We start from the raw sequence: 23,204 nt of genomic DNA on the forward strand, positions 1-23,204 counted from the left end.
TATATCTACCCATCTCTCTCTATATCTATGTATTTATACCTTTGTATGTATGTATTTATATCTACCTATCTCTATGCATCTATTTATGAATCTATGATTTATTTATCTATTTATTTATTTATTTTATTTATAATTTATAATTTATTTATTTATATGCATGGATCTATCTGTATCTCTATATATCTATGATTTATTTATGAATCTATAGATAGATACATGAATCTACCTACCTATCTATCCATAGCTATGTCTACATCTATGTGTCTATGATTTATCTGTATCAATCTATCCAGCTGTCTCTTGATAACTATGGACCATGAACTCTAAAAAAAGTATTGATAATAATGGCCTGTTTTTTTTATGGCCAGTTTTTACAATGAATTTGTTAATTTTTTAAAAAAGTAATTATGACTTGTTAATTAGTTTTTAAAAATAATTAATACTAGGTCATAATTATTTTATAACTTTTGCCCCGATCTTGTTTAAAATATATCTATTTTGAAACTACGGCCCATAAAGGTGTTTTTGACGACTGTATTTCACTAAACTTGGTTTCCTTTGTATTTTATTTTACACATTTAAGTTAAAAAGTTACTCGGAGAAGGGCTCGTCCAAGATTACCTAGGGTGACAGTCCCTAACCTCCCTCCGACCCTCTGCTGCCCTTTCCGGGAGTCCAGGATGAGGCAGCCCCGCCCCTCGGAGGCAGCCCCGCCCCCTGGAAGGCCGCTTCGCTCTTCGGGAAGGCGGGGCAAAGAGTGAGGGGAGGCGGGATGGAAGAGGGCGCTCTTTCCTACGTGCCGGCGTGCGGCGTGCGGCGCGCTCAACGTCATCTCGCATCGTCCGGCCCCGCCTCCTCCTGTCCGACCCTGTTGCCCACATCTGCCTTTGACGCCGTCACGCCTGTCCCGTCGCTGTCACACAGCCCTGTCTGCGTGGGGCCCTGGGGAGGCTCCGCCGTAGGTCATTGTTCAGGCAGCCGGGCCTGGGGGGAGGAGGCAGCGGCTGCTTCCAGCTCAACCATCGCCGCGGGCGGGCCCGGGGGAGCTCGCGTCCCCGGATCAAGTCCCTCCCTCCGGCCCGGGCCACAGTGGGAGGTTAGTTCCACGTTGTCAGGGAAGGGAGCGAGCCCTCTCCCGGGGGCTTGGTCACCAAGCGACGTCCATAGCTACCTGAGAGGCCGTCTAGCTCCTGCTCCCCACCCCCTTGTTTTACAGATGGGGAAACTGAGTCTCAGAGAGGGGAAGTGACCCCTGTCCAGTTGGCAGAGGCAGGATTCGCACCCGCGGCCTCCCCACTGCCTAACTTGAACTTTCTGCTCTTATCTCGACGGGTTCTGCGTTCCGCAGGTAGGCTCGGGCCAGCTGGCCTCTGGCTCCCTTCCGCTTCGGGACCGGAGGCAGCCTAACTGGGGGATGAAAGCACGACATCGGCAACTTCAGAGTTTCCCAGAGTAAGAAATTTAAGAAAAAAACGACGGTTCCCCGGGGGGAGGAGGGAAGGGGGGGAGGGGAAGGAGGGACGGAGGGGAGAGGAAGGAGGGAAGGGGGCAGCTAAATATACCTCTGGAAGATGAAAAAACAAACACAATCCAACTCTCTTTGGCCAAACTAAACGGGCTTTCTGAATTCTGAGATTCCCCCTCCCCTGCTCCCCCACTCACACACACACGTGTGGTTGCCATCATTTTCCTTTTACATTGATTTTTGTCTTGAACCCTTTCAATTTTATGTGATCATCACTGACCTATGTGGTCGATTCTCTTCCTTAGGATCGAAGTTATCACTATAAGTCTTAGGGGCCATCTGGCCCATACTCCTAATTTTATAGATGAGGAAATAGGTCGAGATAAAATAGTTTACTCAAGGGGGCTGCCAACGATCCCCCCCACCCATCTTTAGTTGTGAAAGATAGTTTCCTGTAATGTTTTTACTCCAAAAACATGATGGAGTAAAAGTGTGGAGCTTATTTGTGGCATATGGTGTGACTTGTCATCCTAAACAAGCTATCTGCCCAATTTCTTTCCAGTTTTCCCATAAGTTTTTGTCAAATTTGGAAGTATTTTCGTATTTCTTTGCACTCTGCATTCCTCATAAAGTTTCTTAAATGTTGCCAACGGAATTTAGGGTTGTGGAGAGACCAGAGAAAGTGAATCTGAAGAGTTCTCTGAAAATTTATGTCCCATGTAAGATAGGCATTGGAAAAAGTCTAGATGTATTTTGATACTGCACAGTTTTTTTTTTCTTTAAGAATTTTTTTACAGTGGTCTAATAAAATAATTAATCATTGACATTTATAGAGCACTTAAAAATATGAAAAACATATATATAGAATGTGATCTTATTTGATCCTTAAAACAGTCCTGAGAGATGTGATCAATTTAACAAATATAGGTTAAACACCACCTCTCCTCTGGAACATACACAGCTGAGGATATAAAACCCAAATGGGAATAGCTCTAAATTTAGCATCACTAGTTCTCAACTTGTGATCGCTACTGACTGTAGTTTAATATTTTATTATTCTGTATGTATAAGTTTTTACTCAGCTCTTTAAAAGAGATTTTGCCAAGCTCTTAATTTTTTCAGTTATTTATTCAACAAACATTTATTAAAAGCTATATGTTAAAAATGGTCCCGGCCCTAATAAACAGGGTCATTTAATAAGGGAAATTGGCCCTATTAATTGCACAGTTGTTTAGGCATTTTTCAGTTGTGTCTGACTCTTCATGACCCCATTTGGAGTTTTCTTGGCAAAGATACTGGAGTGATTTGCCTTTTCCTTCTCCACCTCATTTGACAGATGAGGAAACTGAGGCAAAAATGGCTAAGTGACTTGCCCAAGGTCACACAACTAGTACTTGTTTGAGGCTGGATTTGAACTCAAGGAGATATGAATTTCTGACTCCAGGCCAGGTACTCTATCCACTGTGCTACCTGTCTTTAATTGCGTAAGACAGCTGCAAATTAGTTTGCTGTGAAGAAATTTTAGAACTACCAAAAGTACATTGGATCTTTTGAAAAAGTTATGGAATCCCTCCCAATCCCCCTACTTGATTATTGGGAGTCTTCAGGTATAAGCTGAAAGTCCATTTGCTGAGGGTATTCCAGAAGGGAATCTTTTCTAGTTACTACAAGTTGAACTAATTGTCCATTAAGGCTTCCCCAAGCTGAGATTGTTTGAACTCTGTGAACAAGAGTCTTTTCCAGTGATTAGGTTCCTGCGTACTAAAGGTTGGGGAGTCTGACCTTTTTTGAGCATAAAAGAGTTGTTGAGCTGGAAGAAGGAGATTCTAGTCTTGAAGTACCACAAATATTCCTGGGGTGTTTTCTTAGGCCTCTGAAAACCCATCTGACTTTTCCCCATAGAAAAAATGTTGCCCTGAGCATCACTGATGTGGAGCTCAGAGGCATCTTGGAGGCCAGCTGGCTCACCCAGTAGGGGCTATGCCAGCCTTTCTTTCTCCAGATGAGGAGCCAGTTCAGGGTTTTGTCTGAGGTCATGCAGAGTGTGTCAGAGGCAGAAGCTGAACTTTGGTTCAGAGCCCTTTCAAATGTACTATGCCATTGAGACTAGAATATCCAATTCAGCATCCCTTTGCTGACAGGGAATGGGAGGCCCAAAGAAGTCCGTGATTTACACAGTGATATAAGTGACAGCCAGGACTCATACCCAGGTCCTCTGATTTCGACCTTACTTCAGTTACTCATTAAATAAAAATATGTCCCCTGGACTGAGCAGTTACCTGGGAGTTATCCTTGGTTCTTCCCTCTTCTCCACAGCCAGTCACTTGCCAAGACTTACCAATTTTATTTTCATAGCATCTCTTGCACCTAACCTTTTCCCTTTTAATCTCAGTCACAATCCTATTTCAATCTTTCATCACCTCTTAGGAGCACTGCAATAAGAGTTCCATGGGCTGACAAACTGACTGAGTTTCAGTATCGGGAAATCTCTCCTGGGCCTTTAATGCTTTCCCCTTCACTGAAGTCCTTTAAGTGGAATTCAGATGATTACTTGTCCTAAATGTTGTAGATGGGATTCATGTTCAAGTGCTTTATAAGCACTTTGTGTTGCTTGTTATGTTTAAATTTCCCAGGGGCTAACCCAGCTTTATCATTCTCTCAGATTTGTGGCTTTAGGCCCAATTCAGTAATGTTGCCTTTGTCATAGTTAGCTGTTGTATTATTGTGTGTCCGTCAAGAAGCTAAACACCAAGTAATCAATCTCTTGACCAACCTACAGGCTTAGTATCTTCTTTTCAGTTGTTGCTCAGATGACTAGACACAAGGATTGGTTGCCTTGAAAGTTAGAATATGGATTAAATTGAGTGCTGTCATTTTATAGATTATAAATTTGAGGCCCAGTGAGGCCCACAGAGAACAAGTTTAAGTAGCTACTAAGAATCTGAATTTAGCATATTTGACTCCAAATCCAGGGGCTTTTTCTTCTACACCATTGTTGTTAGCAATTAAGCACATTGTACTGGTAGAATCACACCTGTCCAACGTCAGCATATTATGGTTGCTCATTGTATGTTCCTCATTCATTTTTTTCCCTTTGATTTGATTTGTTCCACCTCTTAAATAACTGTGTATTTCTTGGAGGAAACCCTGTAGCATTCTTAGTTTGGATACAATTACTGTCATCTATAAATTCATAAGGAAAGCTGTCTGTTTTGTTGTGAATGAATTCTTTTCTGTTTGGGACTTGAAATCTGTCTCTGCCTTTCACTGGCTTTGTGAATTGGGGCAAATCATTTAACCTTGTGGAGTCTCATTTTTCTTCTTTGTAAAATTATGTAGTTGGAGTAGCAGATGTATATATAGTTCCTTCCATCTCTATCTTTATGATGCTATGACTTTTGCACACATCTTCCATGAGAAGACAGCTCATATTCTTAAGGTAGTAGAGTTTATTTTTCAAATGAAAAAGTCACTGTCTTACATTTTAAGATAGGTTATACCAATTCTTTGGGACTTCCCATTGCTTAGTCTCAATTCCAGAGCTTCATGAGCTTTTTAGTTTTACTTGATTTAATTATAGATAGGCAATAAAAATGATTTCTTTGAAAGTTTCTTGATTCATGCTAATTAGATTTTAATTTCCTGGTGTTATTTTATTGTAAAGTTAGGATTACCTAAATTATGGTAATTTATAAATTTTTCCTTCAGAGATTGCAGTATAGCAAATGGTTAATTCCCAGTTGACTAAATAAGAAAATTACTGAATTTGAGAATGGTATCTGTATAGTTTATGTGAAGAAAATTAATATATTAGAACTTCAACTTAAGTTTTATTATATTAAAATTTCTTAACTATAACTTAGATTTCATGCAGGAAACAGTGCTCTGAAAGTAGGTTACATAGAAGTCATGCTGATAACTTTTCAGAGAGAATGTGTTTGTGAATAAGGCTGTCATGGTTAGTGTATTTCATTTTTCAGCAGTATGGTAAATTATAAACCTGTTCATGTTGCTATATCATTTGGAAGTATACTATATTTTAGATTGGTAAAAGATTATATCTATTCCCCTGCTAGTGATACTATCTTCAAAAAAAGAAGTTTGGATGTTGTTTTTTGAGAGGCAAGGAAGAATTCAGCACAAATAAAGTTTAATTTACAATGAATGTTGTCTTGGTTTTCAAAATAAATGCTGTCTGCTTTTGGAGTTTTATATATTTTGGAATCATTCTCTGAATGCAAATAAGTGCTTTATTTTAAAAGGCTATGCGTTTTTAAGACTATCATTAATTTTTTTGTCAGGTAGGATAAATAATATGTTATCCAGTTGAGGGAACATTATGTTATATAATTTTAGATGGATTAAAGTAGTTGATGCAGCCAGATCTCAAATCTTCTTTTCTCTTATGTGCAGAAAGCAAGCAAAATGCCTAAAAAGAAGACGGGCGCAAGGAAAAAGGCTGAAAGCCGCCGAGAGCGCGAAAAACAGCTAAGAGCAGCAAGAAGCAACGTCAACTTAGCTAAACATCCATGTAACGCTTCAATGGTAATTTCCCTCAATTCCTTTTATTAAATATACACACACCTCTCTTTGTTCTGGACTTTTAGACTACAAAGACAAAAACTAGTCACTGCCCTCAAAGAGCTTACTTTCTACTGGGTTTATGTAGAGGGCTGAAACTATTGAATTCAATGCACTGAGGTCAGGACTGCTGAACGCTTGAGGCTAACTACTGATTGGACAATACTCTATGGGCATATGCTTGGAAAACGATCCTTTCCATTATCTGTGCTGGCTCAATGACTGATATATAGAGGATTGTAGGAGCGACTAGGGGGTGGAGTAAGATGAGCCAGGGACACACTCTCGGTTAGACGAGGGAGGACAGGTTTGCAGAGATTCTCTTCCATTCCCTTCACTTCTACCTCTAAAGACCAAGAATAAAGAGGGACTTTCGCTTATCCTGACTCAGGCTGATTCTGGGGTGTCTTGGGTGCTAGCGTGATCGTTACAGGTTTACGTATATGTATATATATATATTTATACATATGTATATGTATATGTATATATATATTTATACATATATATATATGTATTTGAGAAAAAGAGAAAGATAAGCTGGAACCAAATTGTGGAGGACCTTAAATGCCAGATTGAAGAGTTTTTATTTTATTCTGGAGCATTAGGGAACCACTAAAAACATTTTTAACAGGGTCATATTTGTGTTTTAGTAATATTAATTTGGTACTTGTATAGAGGCTGAATTGGAGAAGAGAGATACTATAGAAGCACAGAAACTACTAAGGAGACTATTTCAGTAGTTTTTGAGGGTAATTGTCTGCGAGTAGAAGGAAGAAGAATAGGAATAAGAGATGCCATGAAGATCAAGCTACAGGACTTGGCAGCTGAATGGATGTAGAGAGGAGAGAAGAGCCAAAGATAATTTCCAGTTTGGAGGAGGAATAGATTTTGTGACAATGAGTTCTATTTTTGATAGATTGTGCTTATGATTGTGGAAGAGTTACCCAACAGGCATTTGTTTTTGTATTTTGAATACGAATTCAGGATTTGTATTAAGGAGAGATTGAGGCTGAGTAGATGGATTTGTGGTAGTCATCAACCAGTGTGTAGATGAGAATCAATCTATGGGAACTGATGAGAAACTTGGAATGGGAATGTAGAAAGAAAAGAGGTAATGGTTCAGGGAAGATAGTGATAAAAGCTAGATGCCGTTATTTACAAATTACAGTGAAAACTTAAGAGTTCTACTGTTTACATTGTGCTGTCACATTTAATTTTAGTCTAGAATTTGATGTCATAGGATGTTTATGTCCATGTATGTACATATCTCTTCTGATTTCTGCACTGATTATATTTCATTCCATACAACACCTAGCATATGATATGTGCTAAACCGAGCATCTATCTCAATAGGAAGTGTTTCTTTGTCAGTTTAGAAAAGTTGTCTCCAAAATAATGTTTTATATTGATGTAAGGGTATATTGCTATATCTTTATTTGCTATTCCGGCATTTCAAATTCTGGCTCTTAGGAATTAAACTTATGAGAAGTTTTCTGATGGGCCCTTGGAAGGGATCAGCAAACTTCTGTCCCATTCCCTCCTCTTGCCCTGGTTAGTTAGCATTGGAAGCTTACCAAGCTTCTTGATCTCTTTGATCTTTGGGATGTTGGTATACTGGGATATTTAGAGGCTTGAAGGACATATGCTTTGCGAAAAATTATATAGCACAGTCTCAGAATCTCCTAGGGGTCTTAGGGTCAAAGAATAGGCACTATTATGGCTTACCAGAACTTAAGGACTTGCTATTTCTTCTTCAGTGGTTCTGTGGGGACATGGGAGTACCCAAGCTCTCAAAGTGTGGCCATCTAGCTTCAACTCCATCTTCTTGGTCCCTATATCATGGCTATTGACGCCATACCTTAGGAATGGTTGAAGCCCAATAGGAAGGCACAGAGAAGAGGCTTTTATATTGAAAGTGTCAGAGAAATGCCCATAGAGGATTAAGCCATAGTTGGTCAGCAGCAGTCAGAGGTAAGGGAAGGGGAAATAGTGAGTATACTGTATTTACTTCTTACTTCTCTAACTCATTTTTCACCTCTGCAGCTCCCTCTACATTTATGATTTTTTTTTTTTTTTGGCTTATTTCACACAAATGCATGGTGTAGTTATTTTTGCCAGCTGAATCTCCGAAAAAGTATTTAGCTATTTTCACTGATCCTTGATTATCACAGATATTACTACACCAGATATGGGGTTGTCTGTGCACATTCAATTCTTTCTCTTGAAGGAACTGGCCTAGTTGGAGTTGGGGTGAGATGAGGAGCCAGATAGATGATTCAGAACTTAGTTGGGTCTTCCAATTATGACGCCTTCTCAGTTTGAATCTTTTTACCAGCATGATTTCTCCACCATCTCCTCTTCCTCCTGATCTTCCTTCAAACTTTAGTCCAGGTGTCCTGCTTTCTCTTTGAAGTCTTGATATTCCCCCAGTAACAAAGGATTATTTTATATTGATCTGGGGACCTCTGATATAGTCCCTATGAGATGTAATCTTGTTGAATGATAGACACATTTTTCTTCTGTCTTTATATCCCTGGGGTCTAACACATTCCTTGGATGGGAGTAGTAATGGGATAAATATTAGATTTTTCTGAATTTTGCTTATACAGATGATCCTTCCCTTTTCTGTTCCATGTTTCCTATGTGCTTCTTACCCTGTTTCCCACATACTTCTTACCTTTTTTGTAGATTGCCTTTCCAGGAGGAATTCCTCTCTGGTTTTTGTAGCAAATTTGGGAATGAATAATGTAGGCTAACAATTTCTGGGCTGCTTGTGAGATTATTCGAAGGTGTGGTAAAAAGTAGCATTTGATGCATCCTCATCTCCTGCCTTTTAAAAACAATCTCCCCATATTCATCATGTCCCACTGAGCTATCTTAGAAGCTTTTCCCTCTTTTAAAATTTTGTACCTCTCTTATTCTCATGATTTTGCTTATCTTTTTTTAAGTCTTTGTTTTCTTTTACCATTTCCTCTACTGTATTCTTTTAATTTCTTATGTTTACCGTTTTTCATTCCTGGTTATAACTTCTTTTTCTTGGATAACTCCAATTTTTCCCTGTCTTCTTTTCTGTTTCCATATCTTGGCATCTCATACATACATAATGCTATATGTGATTTTACCCAAGCCTAACATTCCTAGTTATGTTTGTATATATTCACTTAAAATGTGTATTGACGTAATCAAAATTATAACCTTTGTAAATTCTCATTACCATCTTATGGCAATAGAAAGAAGTTTTTAATTTTTGTTTGTTTTTTTCTTACAGGAATGTGATAAATGTCAAAGGTAAAAAATTAACTATTTTTTCTTTGTTCTTTTCATTATGAAATTTCTCCTTCATTTTTAAAATAATTTTGTTGATTTCACTCTTTTTTTTTTTTATTTCACATAACAAGGCGACAGAAGAATAGAGCATTTTGTTACTTTTGTAATTCTGTGCAGAAACTACCCTTGTGCGCACAATGTGGTAAGTATATGTGACAAAAGACACATCTCTTTCTCTTTGCAGAGCATTGTTTGTAATGTCAATAGGTTTTGAGCTGAACCTGAATGTTCTTTACTGCTTGTAATAAGCAATCTGTCTCCCAGATAAACTTAATGTTAAAATATACTGCTTTTTGAGTAGCAGAAAAATACCATTGTCCTTTTTACCTAAGAATCAATAAAATCCAGGGGAAAAGATGAGAGGTTTAGGCTACCCCTTTTTAAAGAAAAATCTTAATTTTTATATAACTAATATTCTACATCTTAATTATAGAGATTCATTTATTTAGAAATCAATCCCTTTTGTTAATACCTGCTAACTGATGGATATGAAACGGACCCTCTTTGCATTTCACTAATAATTTGAAGATTTTTTTTTTTAAATAAATATGGCTAGTAATAGCTTTGGACAGTTCTTATTTTTTGAGTATTTAAAAAACTTATTATTTTTTGTTGTTGTTGTTGTTATTGTTGTTGCAAGATACTTAGCAGATACCCTTTGGGATTCTTCAGTCCCTTATACCAGCCTATTTTCAGTTCAGAATAGAGTAGGATGTGCTATTTGCCACTTACTTGAGATAATAAGAATGGCACCTGTCATCATGAAAGGTCATTCAACCTAAAAGATAAGCAGGTTTATAAAGGATTTATATGTGTTCATGAGTGATAGATACAGGATGAAAAGAGTGTTAGCAGTATAAGGGTGTAATCTTTGAAGGTAATATTGTAGAGAGCTATTTATTTATCATACTGTCATACAAACTATTTTGATGTCACTTTTAGAGCTAGGTACAGAAAAACTAAGCTGAGTAAATTATTGATCTACCATGTAAGTTAATTTTGGAATATGTTGTCTAAAAAATGTGAATCTGGGTGTTACATAAGGAAATTGAAGAAAGATTGAGAGATCATTTTCCTGACTTTGGGAAGTAAACCATGATAAGGGAATAAAGGATTATTATTTCATAGGTAATAGTAGATTATTCCAATTATTCCATTCATTATTCCAGTGAGAAGGAAGCATTTTTGATGTATGCTGTACCAACATCCCCATGCTGGGTCGTTGCTGGATAGAACTATTTTGTTATTTTCTGGTACATCTCTCATCCCCAGCAACTTTATTGACTGTCCTCATGGGTTTTGTTCCATAAGCAGGCAGAAATGTTGTAAAATGGTGATTAAGATTTATATAGTCCTTAATGGTTTACTTTTGCTCTTGATTTTTTTGTCATCCTACTAGGCTACAGGTTGGGATTTTTCATTTTATCAGCAGTGATTTCCATTGACTTTTTCTGGAGTCATTGGTTTCCACATCAGATTTAAAATAATTTATTTTTCTGAAATGGTTAGTTAGCAAAACTAATCAAATATATAAATTCCCATGGAATAAGCTCTGTAAATATCATTTGTCTTGATTTCAGACTTGATATAATGCTGTAAGATGAAATTATCCATAATATTAAAACTGATTAAAAAAATCACACACACACACACACACACACAAATGTGAAATTAATGTGATTTTTTAAAAATTTAAGCATTTTTATAGAATCTTAGTGGAATGAAACTTAAGAGTTCAAATAGCCCCATCTAGTTATTTGGCAGATGAGGAAACAGACCCAGAGAGATTGTGTCAGATAAGTAGTAATTACTGGAAAAGCTAGGTCTAGAATCTGTGTGTCCTGATTCCCAGACTATTTTCCCCCCTCCTCATCACAGAACCAGGCTGAAGTAAATGATTATTAAATAGTAATGAGTATATTTTTAAGTGTGACATATATGTAATTTCTTTTTTTGTGTCACAAGATTCTTAATATTGATACTAGATTATAAATTTGTGTATAAACTTATATTTGGTATGATTTTGTATGTAAATAATTATTGCACACAATATTTATTTAGATTTACTAATATTTACTTATCTTGAAAGAATTCCCATGCGAAGTTAAATATCTTAGTTATAACCACTCTCCTAGTCACTCAGATAAGTAGTAAAGAATGTTGATTTAATTTATTTTACTCTTAGACTATTTTCTGTAGGGAGCGTTCACTAAGAAAAAAAAAAAACTTAGTAGATATTTTTGTATTACTCTTCAAAGTTAGTTTAAAACATTTTTGAATTTTCTTTTTTTTTTTTAAACATAGGAAAAACAAAATGTATGATGAAATCTTCAGATTGTGTCATAAAGCATGCTGGTGTATATAGTACTGGCCTTTCAATGGTGGTAAGCATTATCTGTCTTTCTAATCCATATGAGTCTCTGAATTATCAACCTTGTGGATTATTCATGGATGATTTTTAATTCCCAAATAACTTCTGCTTTATTATCATTTTTTTTTTTTTTTTTATTATGATCAAGGAATGCAAATTGTAAGAATAATAGTAGGAAGATGTATTTTATCTATGATTTGCCCCTTGTTAGAGAATGTTACTCAGTTTTGATTTAATGAAAGATTTTCAGCGAGGTATTTTTCAGTATCTTAAGAGCCCTAACCAAGATTCAGGTCTTTTGTTAAATAGACAGTTAACTTAGGTCAAGTGTTAGAAACAAAAGGATTTACAACTAGTATCTTTTTATTTGAAAATTTAGCTCAGTAGTCCCCCAAGGAGAACTTTGCTTTTCCTTCTTTTTCTATATTCTCTCCTCCAATGATTTCATCAGCCCCAGTGGATTCAGTTGTCACCATGGAGATGATTCCCAGATCTATATATCTGAATCTCTCTTCTGTTCTCCATTGTGCCATCAACGACTTGTCTTGAACATTTTGAATCGGATGTCCAGTAGATCTCTCAGGAATCATAGCTTGTTATCTTTTCCCTAAAGCCTCCCTCTTCTTGTACTGATGTTGTCCTAGTAGCCTGGGGTCTTTCAATCTAGGTATCATCCTTGATTTTTCATTCTTTCTCATTTCCCTATATGCAATAATTTCTAAGAACTGTTGATTTTACTTTTGTAATTCTTGTTTTATATATATACCCATTTCTCCCCTAACACATCTCATCCTGGTGTAAGTCATCATTACTTCACATCTAGACTTTTACAGTAGACTTCCAGTTGGTTCCATTTCAAGTTTCTCCCCACTGCAGTCCATCCTTCACTCAGCTGCTAAAGTGATCCCTAAAGGACTAGGTCACCTCCCCTTATTGATTAAATTCCAGTGGCTCCCTGGAATAGCCTCCATTTGACTTTTAAAACCCTTCACACCTAATCTTTTTGTACCTTTCTGATCCTTTGCTGTTTTTCCAGTCCTATAATTTGCCTCCCTTTCCACTATGATCCAGCAACAGTGACCTTACTGTTTCTCTTATGAGATAATTGATGAGGTAATATATATTAGGCCTTTATGAGGTGCTTTCAGAACCAAAAGTATCTTTTGTAATTCTCTGCTTTCAAATATTATTGCAAAGTAGATTCCACTATTTCTTGGTAGCTTATTTTGTCTAATAGCCTTATCCTTTTTTTTTTAAGTGTCATTTTCTTTTTCAGTTATTTTTTCTATCTCCCTATCATATTTTCCCCTTCATTGGAAGAAAAGGAAGAGAAGCTGTGTACATATATGCATAGTCAAGCAAAACAAATTCTCCTTTAAAAAAATCCCCTAAGGTGTATGAATGGGAAATATAATTACTTCCATTTAGTAGATGGACAAACCAATAAAACCATTTAAATATAATCAAACATAATTAGGGCACATATCTAGTAAAGTGCTGTATTTCAGAATTATGGCTCTTTTAGTGGCATGTGCATTAGCATTCCACTTTAAAAGCCAAAAACATTCTGCAGATTTACTGTTCCATGTTTTGTTACTACTGTACAAGATCGAAGGGTTTTTATTAGAAGAACATTTATTATGTGTCCCCTTTTAGCTTGCAATAGAGCTAGAGTAACTGACTTTAGAGTTTGGTTTGTATTAAATTTTAGCATTGTTAAGAAAGATGCATTCTGAGTGGTCATAGAAAAATAATACTAACTGTCTTTTTAAACAAAACTTTTAGCTTTTTAATCTCATTTGCCCAAGAAGAACTTCACAATTCTTTAGAAATTATATGTGCATACTCTTTTTTTTTCTTTTTGAAAGTTGAAAAAAAAAAAAAGTTGATGCTAAAGTTCATTCAATTATAAGAAGCCCTTACCAAAGGAAAAGTTCATGAATACTACATTAGAATTGAAATTTATTCTGGGGGATATAAGTGAAGGAACTATTGCACCTAGTCTTTCAGTTGATTTAATGATGTGTAATATTATGTCTAATGTGAAGTGGATAAATAGGCTGTTGATGTCATAGATTTTATGCTGTTATTCCCTTTCCTTCTGTTTCTTATGATTTTCAAGTGCATATAGTGAGTAGATGTTGATTTGTGTCCTAGATGACCTTTCCTGCTATGAAACTATTTATTGCACCAAAAGCAGATGAATTATTACATGTGTAAGCTTTGAAATTATTACATGTATAAGTCAGTGGCAACGACCAATATTTCTCCTTCCCCCCTTTGGTTACAGGGTGCCATCTGTGATTTCTGTGAAGCTTGGGTTTGCCATGGGAGGAAATGTCTGAGTACACATGCTTGTCTCTGCCCTCTTACTGATGCAGAATGTGTTGAATGTGAAAGAGGTGTATGGGACCACGGTAAGTTATTAGAAATATTTTGTAGGGGGCAGCTAGGTGGTGCAGTGGATAGAGCACCAGCCCTGAAGTCAGGAGGACCTGAGTTCAAATCTGGTCTCAGACACTTAACACTTCCTAGCTGTGTGATTCTGGGAAAGTCACTTAACCCCAAATGTCTCAGAAAAAAAAAAAAGAAATATTTTATAAAGTGGGGGGGGGGGGAAGATATTCTACTTTGTTAGATAGGTAGGATGTTTTTAATGCCATTCAGAATGTTGCTTGCAAAGTTATTTCTAGAGTTACAGTTAATGAAATAGTTTTATGTCAGTTGTTGGCAATTGTATTAATTGTCATGACAGTGTGGAAAGGGACACATATTAACAACTTTGTCTACCCAAGCAACGGGAACAAATAGTCTCATTTAGGAATTGTGACTATTATTTGATGTTTTAAGTACAGAGTTCTGGCCCATAACATTGTTATGGGCCAGAACTATTTGAGAAGAGACAAAGAAGGGCAGTGGGGAAGAAGGGATAATGAGGATCATAATCTAGCTCCCTAAGTAGTCTGACAGTATCAGAACAAAAATTGCCATATTTTTTTACATTCCTCTTCAATAGTACATCATTTTTTAAAGCAGTGTTACTTAAGATTACTTAACTTTACTATGTCAACATGTTTGGGTATTGTCTTGGGCATTCCAACAGGAGGCAGAATGTTCAGCTGCTCTTTTTGCCGTAACTTCCTGTGTGAAGATGATCAATTTGAACATCAAGCCAGCTGCCAGGTTTTGGATGCAGAAACATTTAAATGTAAGTAATTTCATTGAAGTTGTCATATCTATCTAAGGTATTTTCCTTTAAGAATATTTATTTGGTAGGGAAAATAGCATACTTCCCATGAAACCTTCCATGATAATTTAAGTGAATATTGATTTTTTTTTCCATTAATGGATGAAACAATTTCAATACATGTAGCCTACTGACTTTAGATTACTACATTTTTGTAAGTGAAACAACTTATTTTCTACAGGACTTGATAATTAGATAGTTTGGGTAGGCTAAGTTTCTTCATTCAAAACGTTCAAAGGCATATATATATATATATATATATATACACACATACTTTATTACAAGAAGTATTTTAGAGGTGTTCCTTATCTCTAGTTTTAAGGTACATTCCATCTACTAGGGGATTTCTAAGATTAACATCTTGTATTGTTTCTAGGCTAATAGACAAAAGTTTCAAAGACTATTATATGAGTGTTTGGAATTATGAATCAAGTTTCAGCCCTTTAGACACATTGCAAGAATGTGTAGCAAAACACTGATATTTTTCCTTTGTGCATTTTATAGCACATGGAATAAAAGGCAGGGAATTGTGAATGATAGGGTTATAATTCTGTCATCTTTTAGAGATTCAGTAAGAGATGCAAGCAAAGCCCCAAAGCTCTATAATCATCAGTATCCCAAGAAGAAATGATCACTCTATCATTGATGTGTGATATTAAAGTCAGTCTCATTGTAAATTCAAAATGTTGTTCTGTTTGCTATAATGAATTCTTAAAGGCCTTTTTTCTCTCTCCCATCTGGTTTGTTTTTCATTTTCTCACTTACCAACTGCTGTTGGAATATGAGAAGGTTCTTGAAATGCCATCCCAGTTGTTCCATATTAATATAGGCTACTTTTATCCCCCAATTGGTTGAATACAATAATTTATGCATTTGACATAACTGACTTGTAGGAATTTTTTAATTTAAGTTATAGCAGTATTCTAAAGTGTGGCTCAAACCAGATTAAAATGTAATTGGAAGTATTCAACAAGATAAATAAAAAGATAAGAAAACATAGATAATAATATTTTAAAGCTAAGTCAAAATTTAGTCCTGCGGGGGTCCTTGTATATGGATTTGTCGTTCCTATTTCTATTTGGGCTTGACATCTCTGCATTATTGCGTGCTTTATATAAGCAGAGTCATCATTACCTCTGAAAGAAAAGTATACTAGAAAATTGTGCTGTATATTTTAAGAACAAGCTGCTGGAAGAGAATGTTCATAATTAAAATTAGGCAAAGAAAAATTCCATGCTATTGGAATATTTTAAATCTCTTTGGTAAATATCCACTTTTCTTGATCATTGAACTTTTTAGAGGTTTAGTGGATAGAATGCTTGAGTTCAAATTCTGCTTCAGACTCTAATTGGGTGACTAGTTAAGCAGCAAGTCATTTAACAATCCTTAATTCTCAGTTATATCAAGTGAGATAACATGTCAGGCATGTTCCAGATCGTAAAGCATTGTATAAATGCCAGCTGCTGTTATTACGAATACTAACGTTGTTTTTCTCACATACATAATGCAGCAATAGAGTTATGGATGGGGGGTGGCAGGCAGTATTCACTTAATATGGCTGAAGGGCAAACAGAGACATGGAGGAGAGAGATGGATCTGGGCAGTCCTGGCTTCCCACCTGGCCCCTCTATCTAAGACATAGCCTAAGGGGAGAGTGATTGGGACCACAAGGAAACTGGCTCAGCCAGCGTGGATTTCATCTCTTGGATGTAGCCGCTCAAGGGATCTATCACTTTTAGGGTATTAATGTGTTTGTGAAACATTCTAGGGAGAAGGTAGTAGCAATATTACCCAACAAAATGGGAATGAGCACTGGGGAAGAAGCCAAGTCTGCAGAATGCTTCATGTTATACCCAACCAGATTGAAGGATCCTGGGAGTATAGATATAACTGGCAGGAAGAAAAAACATGAAAAGTAGAACTGATCTGCTAGTGTTTCTTAAAAACAAAATTCTTAATCTGACAGTAGATCAACCAAATTTGTACTCTTAATACCAAAGTACTTGATATACTTTTCTGTCCACCTCCAAATCCAATACTTTTGTTTCCTTTGCTCATCCTTACTTTTAACAAACTTCTTATTCTATCCACTTACCTTACATAGGTAGGGGTGTGGCAGGCTGAGGTGCTAGTATCTGAACCCCCAAAATCAGAGGCAGGGATATCAGTAGTGGTATTGGGTGGGGTAGCCCTTTGAAAAACTTTTGGCGTGGGGGGGGGGACTAAAGGAAAGGCCCTCCCTTGGATCCAAGAGGGAAAAGATGATTTGTTACCCTTAACGGTTAAGGATGATGGGGGTAGCAATATGTTAGCTGCTGGGGAATTGAAGAAACCTGCAGTACCTAGGGAAAGGCAAAGCTCCAAGAATGAAAATAGTGTCTGCAGGTTTGGTTGATTTCCCTTTTCTTCACTAGGGGGCGGGGGGGGGGGGGGTCCATTTTGATTGTGTATGTTCTTGTTTTCAAGTTTGAGCTTGGGTACAGAAGACTTAAAAGTTACATACTGGATCTGAAGATTCTTCCTTAGATCTAAATTTGTAGAAAATAGCAGTGGCAGATTCAGCTTGAAAATGACAAAACTCTTGTCTTTTCCCCCAGGTGTTTCCTGTAATCGTCTGGGACAGCACTCGTGCCTTCGGTGTAAGGTAGAAATGGCTCCATTGTGTGTCTTAGCTCAGGTTTTCCTTTACTTTCTTACTCAGCAACAAGTTCTTGGATTCTTCATTTAGAGCATGTTATTGGAAGGAATTTGAGTGATAACACACCCAGTAATTGAACTCTACCTCATTTTACTGAGAAAACAGCCATCAAGAGGGGCTAAGTCCCATTCCTTTGCCTGTAGTCACATAATAACAGAATTGGGATCAAATCTGAGCTCTTTCCATGATTTCTGCTCCCTCATCAGGGGAAGTCACAACATACAAAAGGATCTCTGGGTTTTTGTAAATTTCATATAAATGGACCTTTTTTTCCCTCTTATTAAAAATATATTTATTGTTACCAGAAAGGGGAGAGAGATCTGGAATCAAGAGAAGCTGAGTTCAAGTTTGACTTTAGACACTAAAGATGGCTCTGGGCAAATAAATTACTCTTCATTTGTAAAATGGAGATAATAATGGCATCTGCCTGCTTTTTCAAGATTGTTGTCAGGCTAAAATGAGAGAGTATTTGTAAAGTGCTTTCCAGATTTTAAAAGTGCTATAAAAATGTTAAGTTATTATTAATTGTTTTAACTTGCATAATCCATTATTAACAATGACCATTTTATTTAGCCAGAGTTTTTGTAGATGGATTATTTTTCCTACAATTTAAATGATAAAAGCAAAAAGACTACTTTACCTCATTCACACTCCTTTTCCCACATTGTTGTCCCTTAGAGGAGTCCTTAACCTTGGTGGGTAGAGAGAGAAGGGAGGAGAATAAACATATAGCTCTAGCCCCTTCTTTGTGCTGGGGACTGTGCTAAGTGCATCACAAATATTATCCTCTTTGAACCTCACAACAACCCTTAGAGCTAGGTGATGGTATTAGCATAGAGGAGGAAACAGAGACATGAGTGACCCGAGGTCATTCAGCTTGTCAATGCCTGACTGACTCCAGGCTCAGCACATTATCCACTGTCTCACTTAGCTATCTATTGTAACTAGCATTTGTAGAAGTCTTTTAAGTTTTGTAAAGCACTTTACAGGTGTTAACTCATTTTATGTTCAGAACATCCCTGGAAGGTAAATGTTAAATTTACTATTATTATTCCCATTTTGCAGATAGAGGTTAAATAAAGAGCTAGTAAAAGGTCTAGTAAAGGCATGATTTGAACTTGGGGCTTCTTTATTCTACAGACAGATTCATGAGTTTGCTTTGGCTTGTTTACAAGTCAGTATATAAACATTTATCTAACTTTTTATCCATTGACTTACTCATTTATTTCTCTTCTTTACTCAAGATTTTGATAATTATATTTAAATATACTTGGTTTCCTTTGCAATCCTGTACATTTTTTGATGCATTTAGAAACATTATTCTGAGAAAAGTGTCTGTAGGTTACCAGATTGCAAAAAAGGTCCATGACTTAAAATAGTGAAGAAACTGTGCCTTAGATGTTTCCACAGTATTGTGGGTCATTTAACCATTTCCTAGCCAGAGTAAATCCTTTAATAGTTGTTTTTTCTTACAAGGCCGTGTCCACCCTTAACTTTTTCCTTCTTTTTGGATCAGATTGCTAATCGATAGTGTGATTATCAATTTGTAATTTTCATTGCATCTGTTCTGCGCATCTTTTATTATGGGGGAGAAATCATTTATGGTGTTGAGTATCCTCTGCCTGTGGTGTACTACATGTATTAACCACCCTGAAGCAAGTTTTAAAGTCTTCGATTTTAAAATTATGGGCTGATCCAGACTTTTATTTCCCTGAGGAACTCCTAGCTGACTTTATTCTTTCCCAGAAGTGAGATTTCTCTGATCCTCTGGAAGCTTTCTTTATCTCTACGCTCAGTCAGGACTATTTCATGAACTTTGTTAAAGGCATGTCCCACTTATTCCTTTCTCTTCTGTTTAGGCCTGTTTCTGTGATGATCATACAAGGAGCAAAGTGTTTAAACAAGAAAAAGGAAAAGAACCTCCCTGTCCTAAATGTGGCCATGAAACTCAAGAGACAAAGGATCTGAGCATGTCAAGTAAGATTCTTCTTAGTGTTCATTCTTGGGCCTTAGAGTTGTGTGGGGCATTTTGTGTGCTTTGTGGTTTCATGTGGGTGAGAAAACTGGACTTGGCACTTTTGTTCTCCAGCTTTTCTCCTCTCTTGACCCTGTTCCCTTCTTCCTATCAATCTATGGTTAACTATTAAATTTAGAAGAAATATTTGATGATTATTTTAAGTTTGATCATAATCACAAAATGAGAGAAATCATGGGATAGTGGATAGGGAACAGGCGACAAGAGTTGAGGCAGCCTGCCTCTGCTACATATCAGCTGTCTGACACTGGACAAATCGCTGCCCCTTGCAGTGGTCCCAGGAACCAGGACCACATGGCAAAGAGAATTTGCCAGTTTGCATTGGTAGAGAGATGTTTTCTTAATCAGGAGTTCCTGTTACCAGAGAAATTACATGTTCGATAAACATGAAAAAGGATATTGGGGCTAAAATGTGCTTTGGACATCATCTAGCCCAACTTCTTCTTTTTACATAAGAGGAAAATGAAAATAGATGTGATTTTGTGTTCTTATATAACATTTTAAAAGTTATTATCTAGTAAGGCTTTGGGTAAAGGGGTCCAAAAAGTATGTTGAAATATGTAGTTCAGTTTCTAAGAAAACTGCAGTTCACAGTTTCTAAAATAACTTTTTAACCTTTTATATAAAACACTTCAAAATTCCCATATTCGCTTTATAAATGGCTTTGGTAATTCTGTTTAAGAAAATGGACATTTCTGTGATCAAATGTAAAATCTGAGATGTATTTTTTATAGACTATATCTATTAGGCTAACCCAATTGCTGATTTGTTTTTCAGTTGTAGAAAAATAGGACAAATTGAGCGAATCTGTTTTTTGTTGTATCTTTTTCATACACACACACACAAACACACACACATATACATATATATTTAATTTTTTAAAGAGTAAGATATATGAAGTCATCCTAGGAGTAGTCATATAAGAATACAAACTCAAGAATGAATTTTTGTTGTACAAGATTCTAACCCAGTCAAAAAACCCTGTTTTTTCTATTATAGTAAAGAAATTAGATTTGATAATTTCATATTATGTCAATGTTCTTGTGTTTTCACAATATAGTTCTCCACCCCTAATACATTTGTGTATATTTTCTGTTTTTCTATCACTGTAAAAAAAAACTAGGCCACAAACCAGCAATATTGTCAGCCTGGGACATGAGTCACAGGTGCTACGGCCTGTCAGAGACTAGGCTTTGTTAGTTTCACTTGATGATAGAGATGGTGACTCTCTTGATTAAATGATTATTGCTTTATGTTTGTGTCTTGCAGAAGTGTCTGTCATACACAAGTTATATAGTTTGTTGGAGGATAACATCTTCTATGTATGTTTTATTTTTTCGCTACATTATTTACTTTTCCATTAAGAATAGAATAGGACTTTTGGAATGAAATTGGAGCATTTAAGAAAGGATTTTAAATTTGATTGGGCAAGGTTGTCAGAAAGCACCAATTATTAGAATTATTTCATATATCTCAGAAGGATCTTGAAAAATGGTGGGTACTGACTTTATGCCTCTGTCTTCTTGTAGCTCGCTCCTTAAAATTTGGCCGGCAAAGCGGATGCGAAGAAGTGGATGGAGCTGCTGGGTATGATGGCTATTGGAAGAATATTACATCAGAACCGGCGTACCCAGAAGAAGAAGATGATGATTACGAAGGAGAAGAGGATGAGGAGGAAGAGGAGGAGGGAGGAGGAGGAACAGGAGAAAGAGGAGGAGCAGGAGAAAAGGGATCAGGAGGAGAAAAAGGAGGAGGAGAGAGAGGAGCAGGAGGAGGAGAAAAAGGAGGAGGAGGAAAAGATTCAGATATAGAGACCACAGATCTGTTCAGTAATATGAATTTAGGAAAAACTTACACCAGTGGCTATGGTCAATATGAAGAGGCCGAAGACTAAGAGTGAACATTTCTTCCACATCTGTGAATAGTATCTGACAGAAAAGAGAGTGTGTGTGTGTTTGTGTGTGTGTATATTTGTATTTGTTTGCGTTTGTTTGGTCAATTGTGTATATGAGGTTTTCAAAAGTAGTTAGGCTTGTGCTAAAGTGTTACCATGCTTATTAAGGGAAAAGGGGCATAGATCTTTTATAGAAAACTCAAAATCAGATTTGTGGCACAAGGAAAATGATTATTCTTATTCACTAAAGTATTGAAGCATCATGGATGAGATTGTTCCTGATTATCTTGTGGCTTTACAACAGAACTGGAAATATGGGAATGGTAGTATAGAAGATAATTGTATTTGTTGGAAATTAAAGTTTCATTTTTTCTTAATATTGTCTCATTCCATCTTGTCATTTCACAAACTGTGTTATTTGCAGAAGTTTATTAATGTATGTCCCTCATGCCAATAGATACCAGAGTTCTGGTATATAATATATATTCTGAAATGTCATTAAATATTCATGTTGTATTAATTTTTGAATTGGCCTTAGTTTTTACATTATACATGTCATGGTACAATGAAAGGTATAAGGGGTAAGATAATTTGAAATTCAAGTAGCCTAAGACCTTTTTTGAAGAATGTATTTCCTTAACATTTCCATGGGAGTGGGTATTCCTTCCATCAGTAAAAACAGCAGCTCATGGAGGCCTTTTTATCAGCATGGCCACTGGGGACGGAGCGGTTAGGACACTGGACTTTGAGTCCACTCAGGAAGACAGTGAATTTGCCTCCTGCATGGGACAGTTCCTGGCTGTAGTCACCCTGAGCAAGTTAGGCCAGCCATCTGCAAAATGGGCCTAATAATAGCACTTGGCTCCTGTGTTTGTGAGGCTCCATGACATGGTGGATGTCAAGGGTTTGTTATAGGGTGATATTTCCTAATACTTGTTCTTCCCCCTCACTTGGGTACCAGCAAGGCCCTTGACCTTCTGGGTTTATGTGGGAACAGCACCAGGATATTTCCAGTCATAACAGCCCTGGATGCTGCAGCCTCATCTTGCATAAAGGGTCATCGTCGCAAAGACATCGCATCCCTGCTTGGATCTGCCATGGCTTTTTAATCTTTTATTTCCCTTTTGTCACTTAAAATGTCGACTCAAAAGAATGATGTTACAAGATTCATAACCTTACAAGCTCATGAAGGGAAAATTTAAGATTCTTGTTGGCAGAAATTTTGACAAGGCCAGGGAGGGACTAAAATTTCCCAAATGCAAGATTACCACAGCCTTCTTCCTCTTTGGGAATTCTGCGCCCAACTCATTTGCAATATCTCAGACAGAAATATATCCTGATGTATCGGCTAAAGTGGGCATTCAACCAGTTCTCATTGAGAAATAGGCATAGTTAATCCGTTTTGATTTTCAGTATGGATTTGTTAAGACTTCTCTCTTGAGTCATGTAACTCACTGAGAAAGCTTTGTAATGTTCACTTCCCATGCACTCTATCATTTGAAAAGAGAAATGATTGTGCAGAACTCTATTACACGTGGGAAGCCCCTATTTTTGACCTTTAACTCTGAGAGGGAAATGTGTTACAT

General features: G+C 36.7%; 1 protein-coding gene across 2 annotated transcripts; it reads left to right on the forward strand.

Moving 5' to 3' along the window:
- Positions 1-861: 861 nt before the first annotated feature.
- Positions 862-21,995, forward strand: ZNF330 (zinc finger protein 330). Of its 2 annotated transcripts, XM_051965731.1 has the most exons (11): positions 998-1,096; positions 1,217-1,452; positions 5,879-6,010; positions 9,315-9,334; positions 9,445-9,515; positions 11,678-11,757; positions 14,035-14,161; positions 14,848-14,952; positions 17,589-17,635; positions 19,549-19,666; positions 21,254-21,995. In XM_051965731.1, the coding sequence occupies exons 3-11, from the start codon at positions 5,891-5,893 to the stop codon at positions 21,616-21,618; spliced, it is 1,053 nt and encodes a 350-aa protein (XP_051821691.1). In that variant the 5' UTR covers positions 998-1,096; positions 1,217-1,452; positions 5,879-5,890; the 3' UTR covers positions 21,619-21,995. The 2 variants fall into 2 exon arrangements, with proteins under 2 accessions (XP_051821690.1, XP_051821691.1); XM_051965730.1 differs by lacking the exon at positions 1,217-1,452 and having other exon boundaries at positions 862-1,096.
- The last annotated feature ends 1,209 nt before the right edge of the window (positions 21,996-23,204 follow it).

This window comes from Antechinus flavipes, chromosome 6 (assembly GCF_016432865.1).
Source record: "Antechinus flavipes isolate AdamAnt ecotype Samford, QLD, Australia chromosome 6, AdamAnt_v2, whole genome shotgun sequence".
Lineage (NCBI taxonomy): Eukaryota > Metazoa > Chordata > Mammalia > Dasyuromorphia > Dasyuridae > Antechinus > Antechinus flavipes.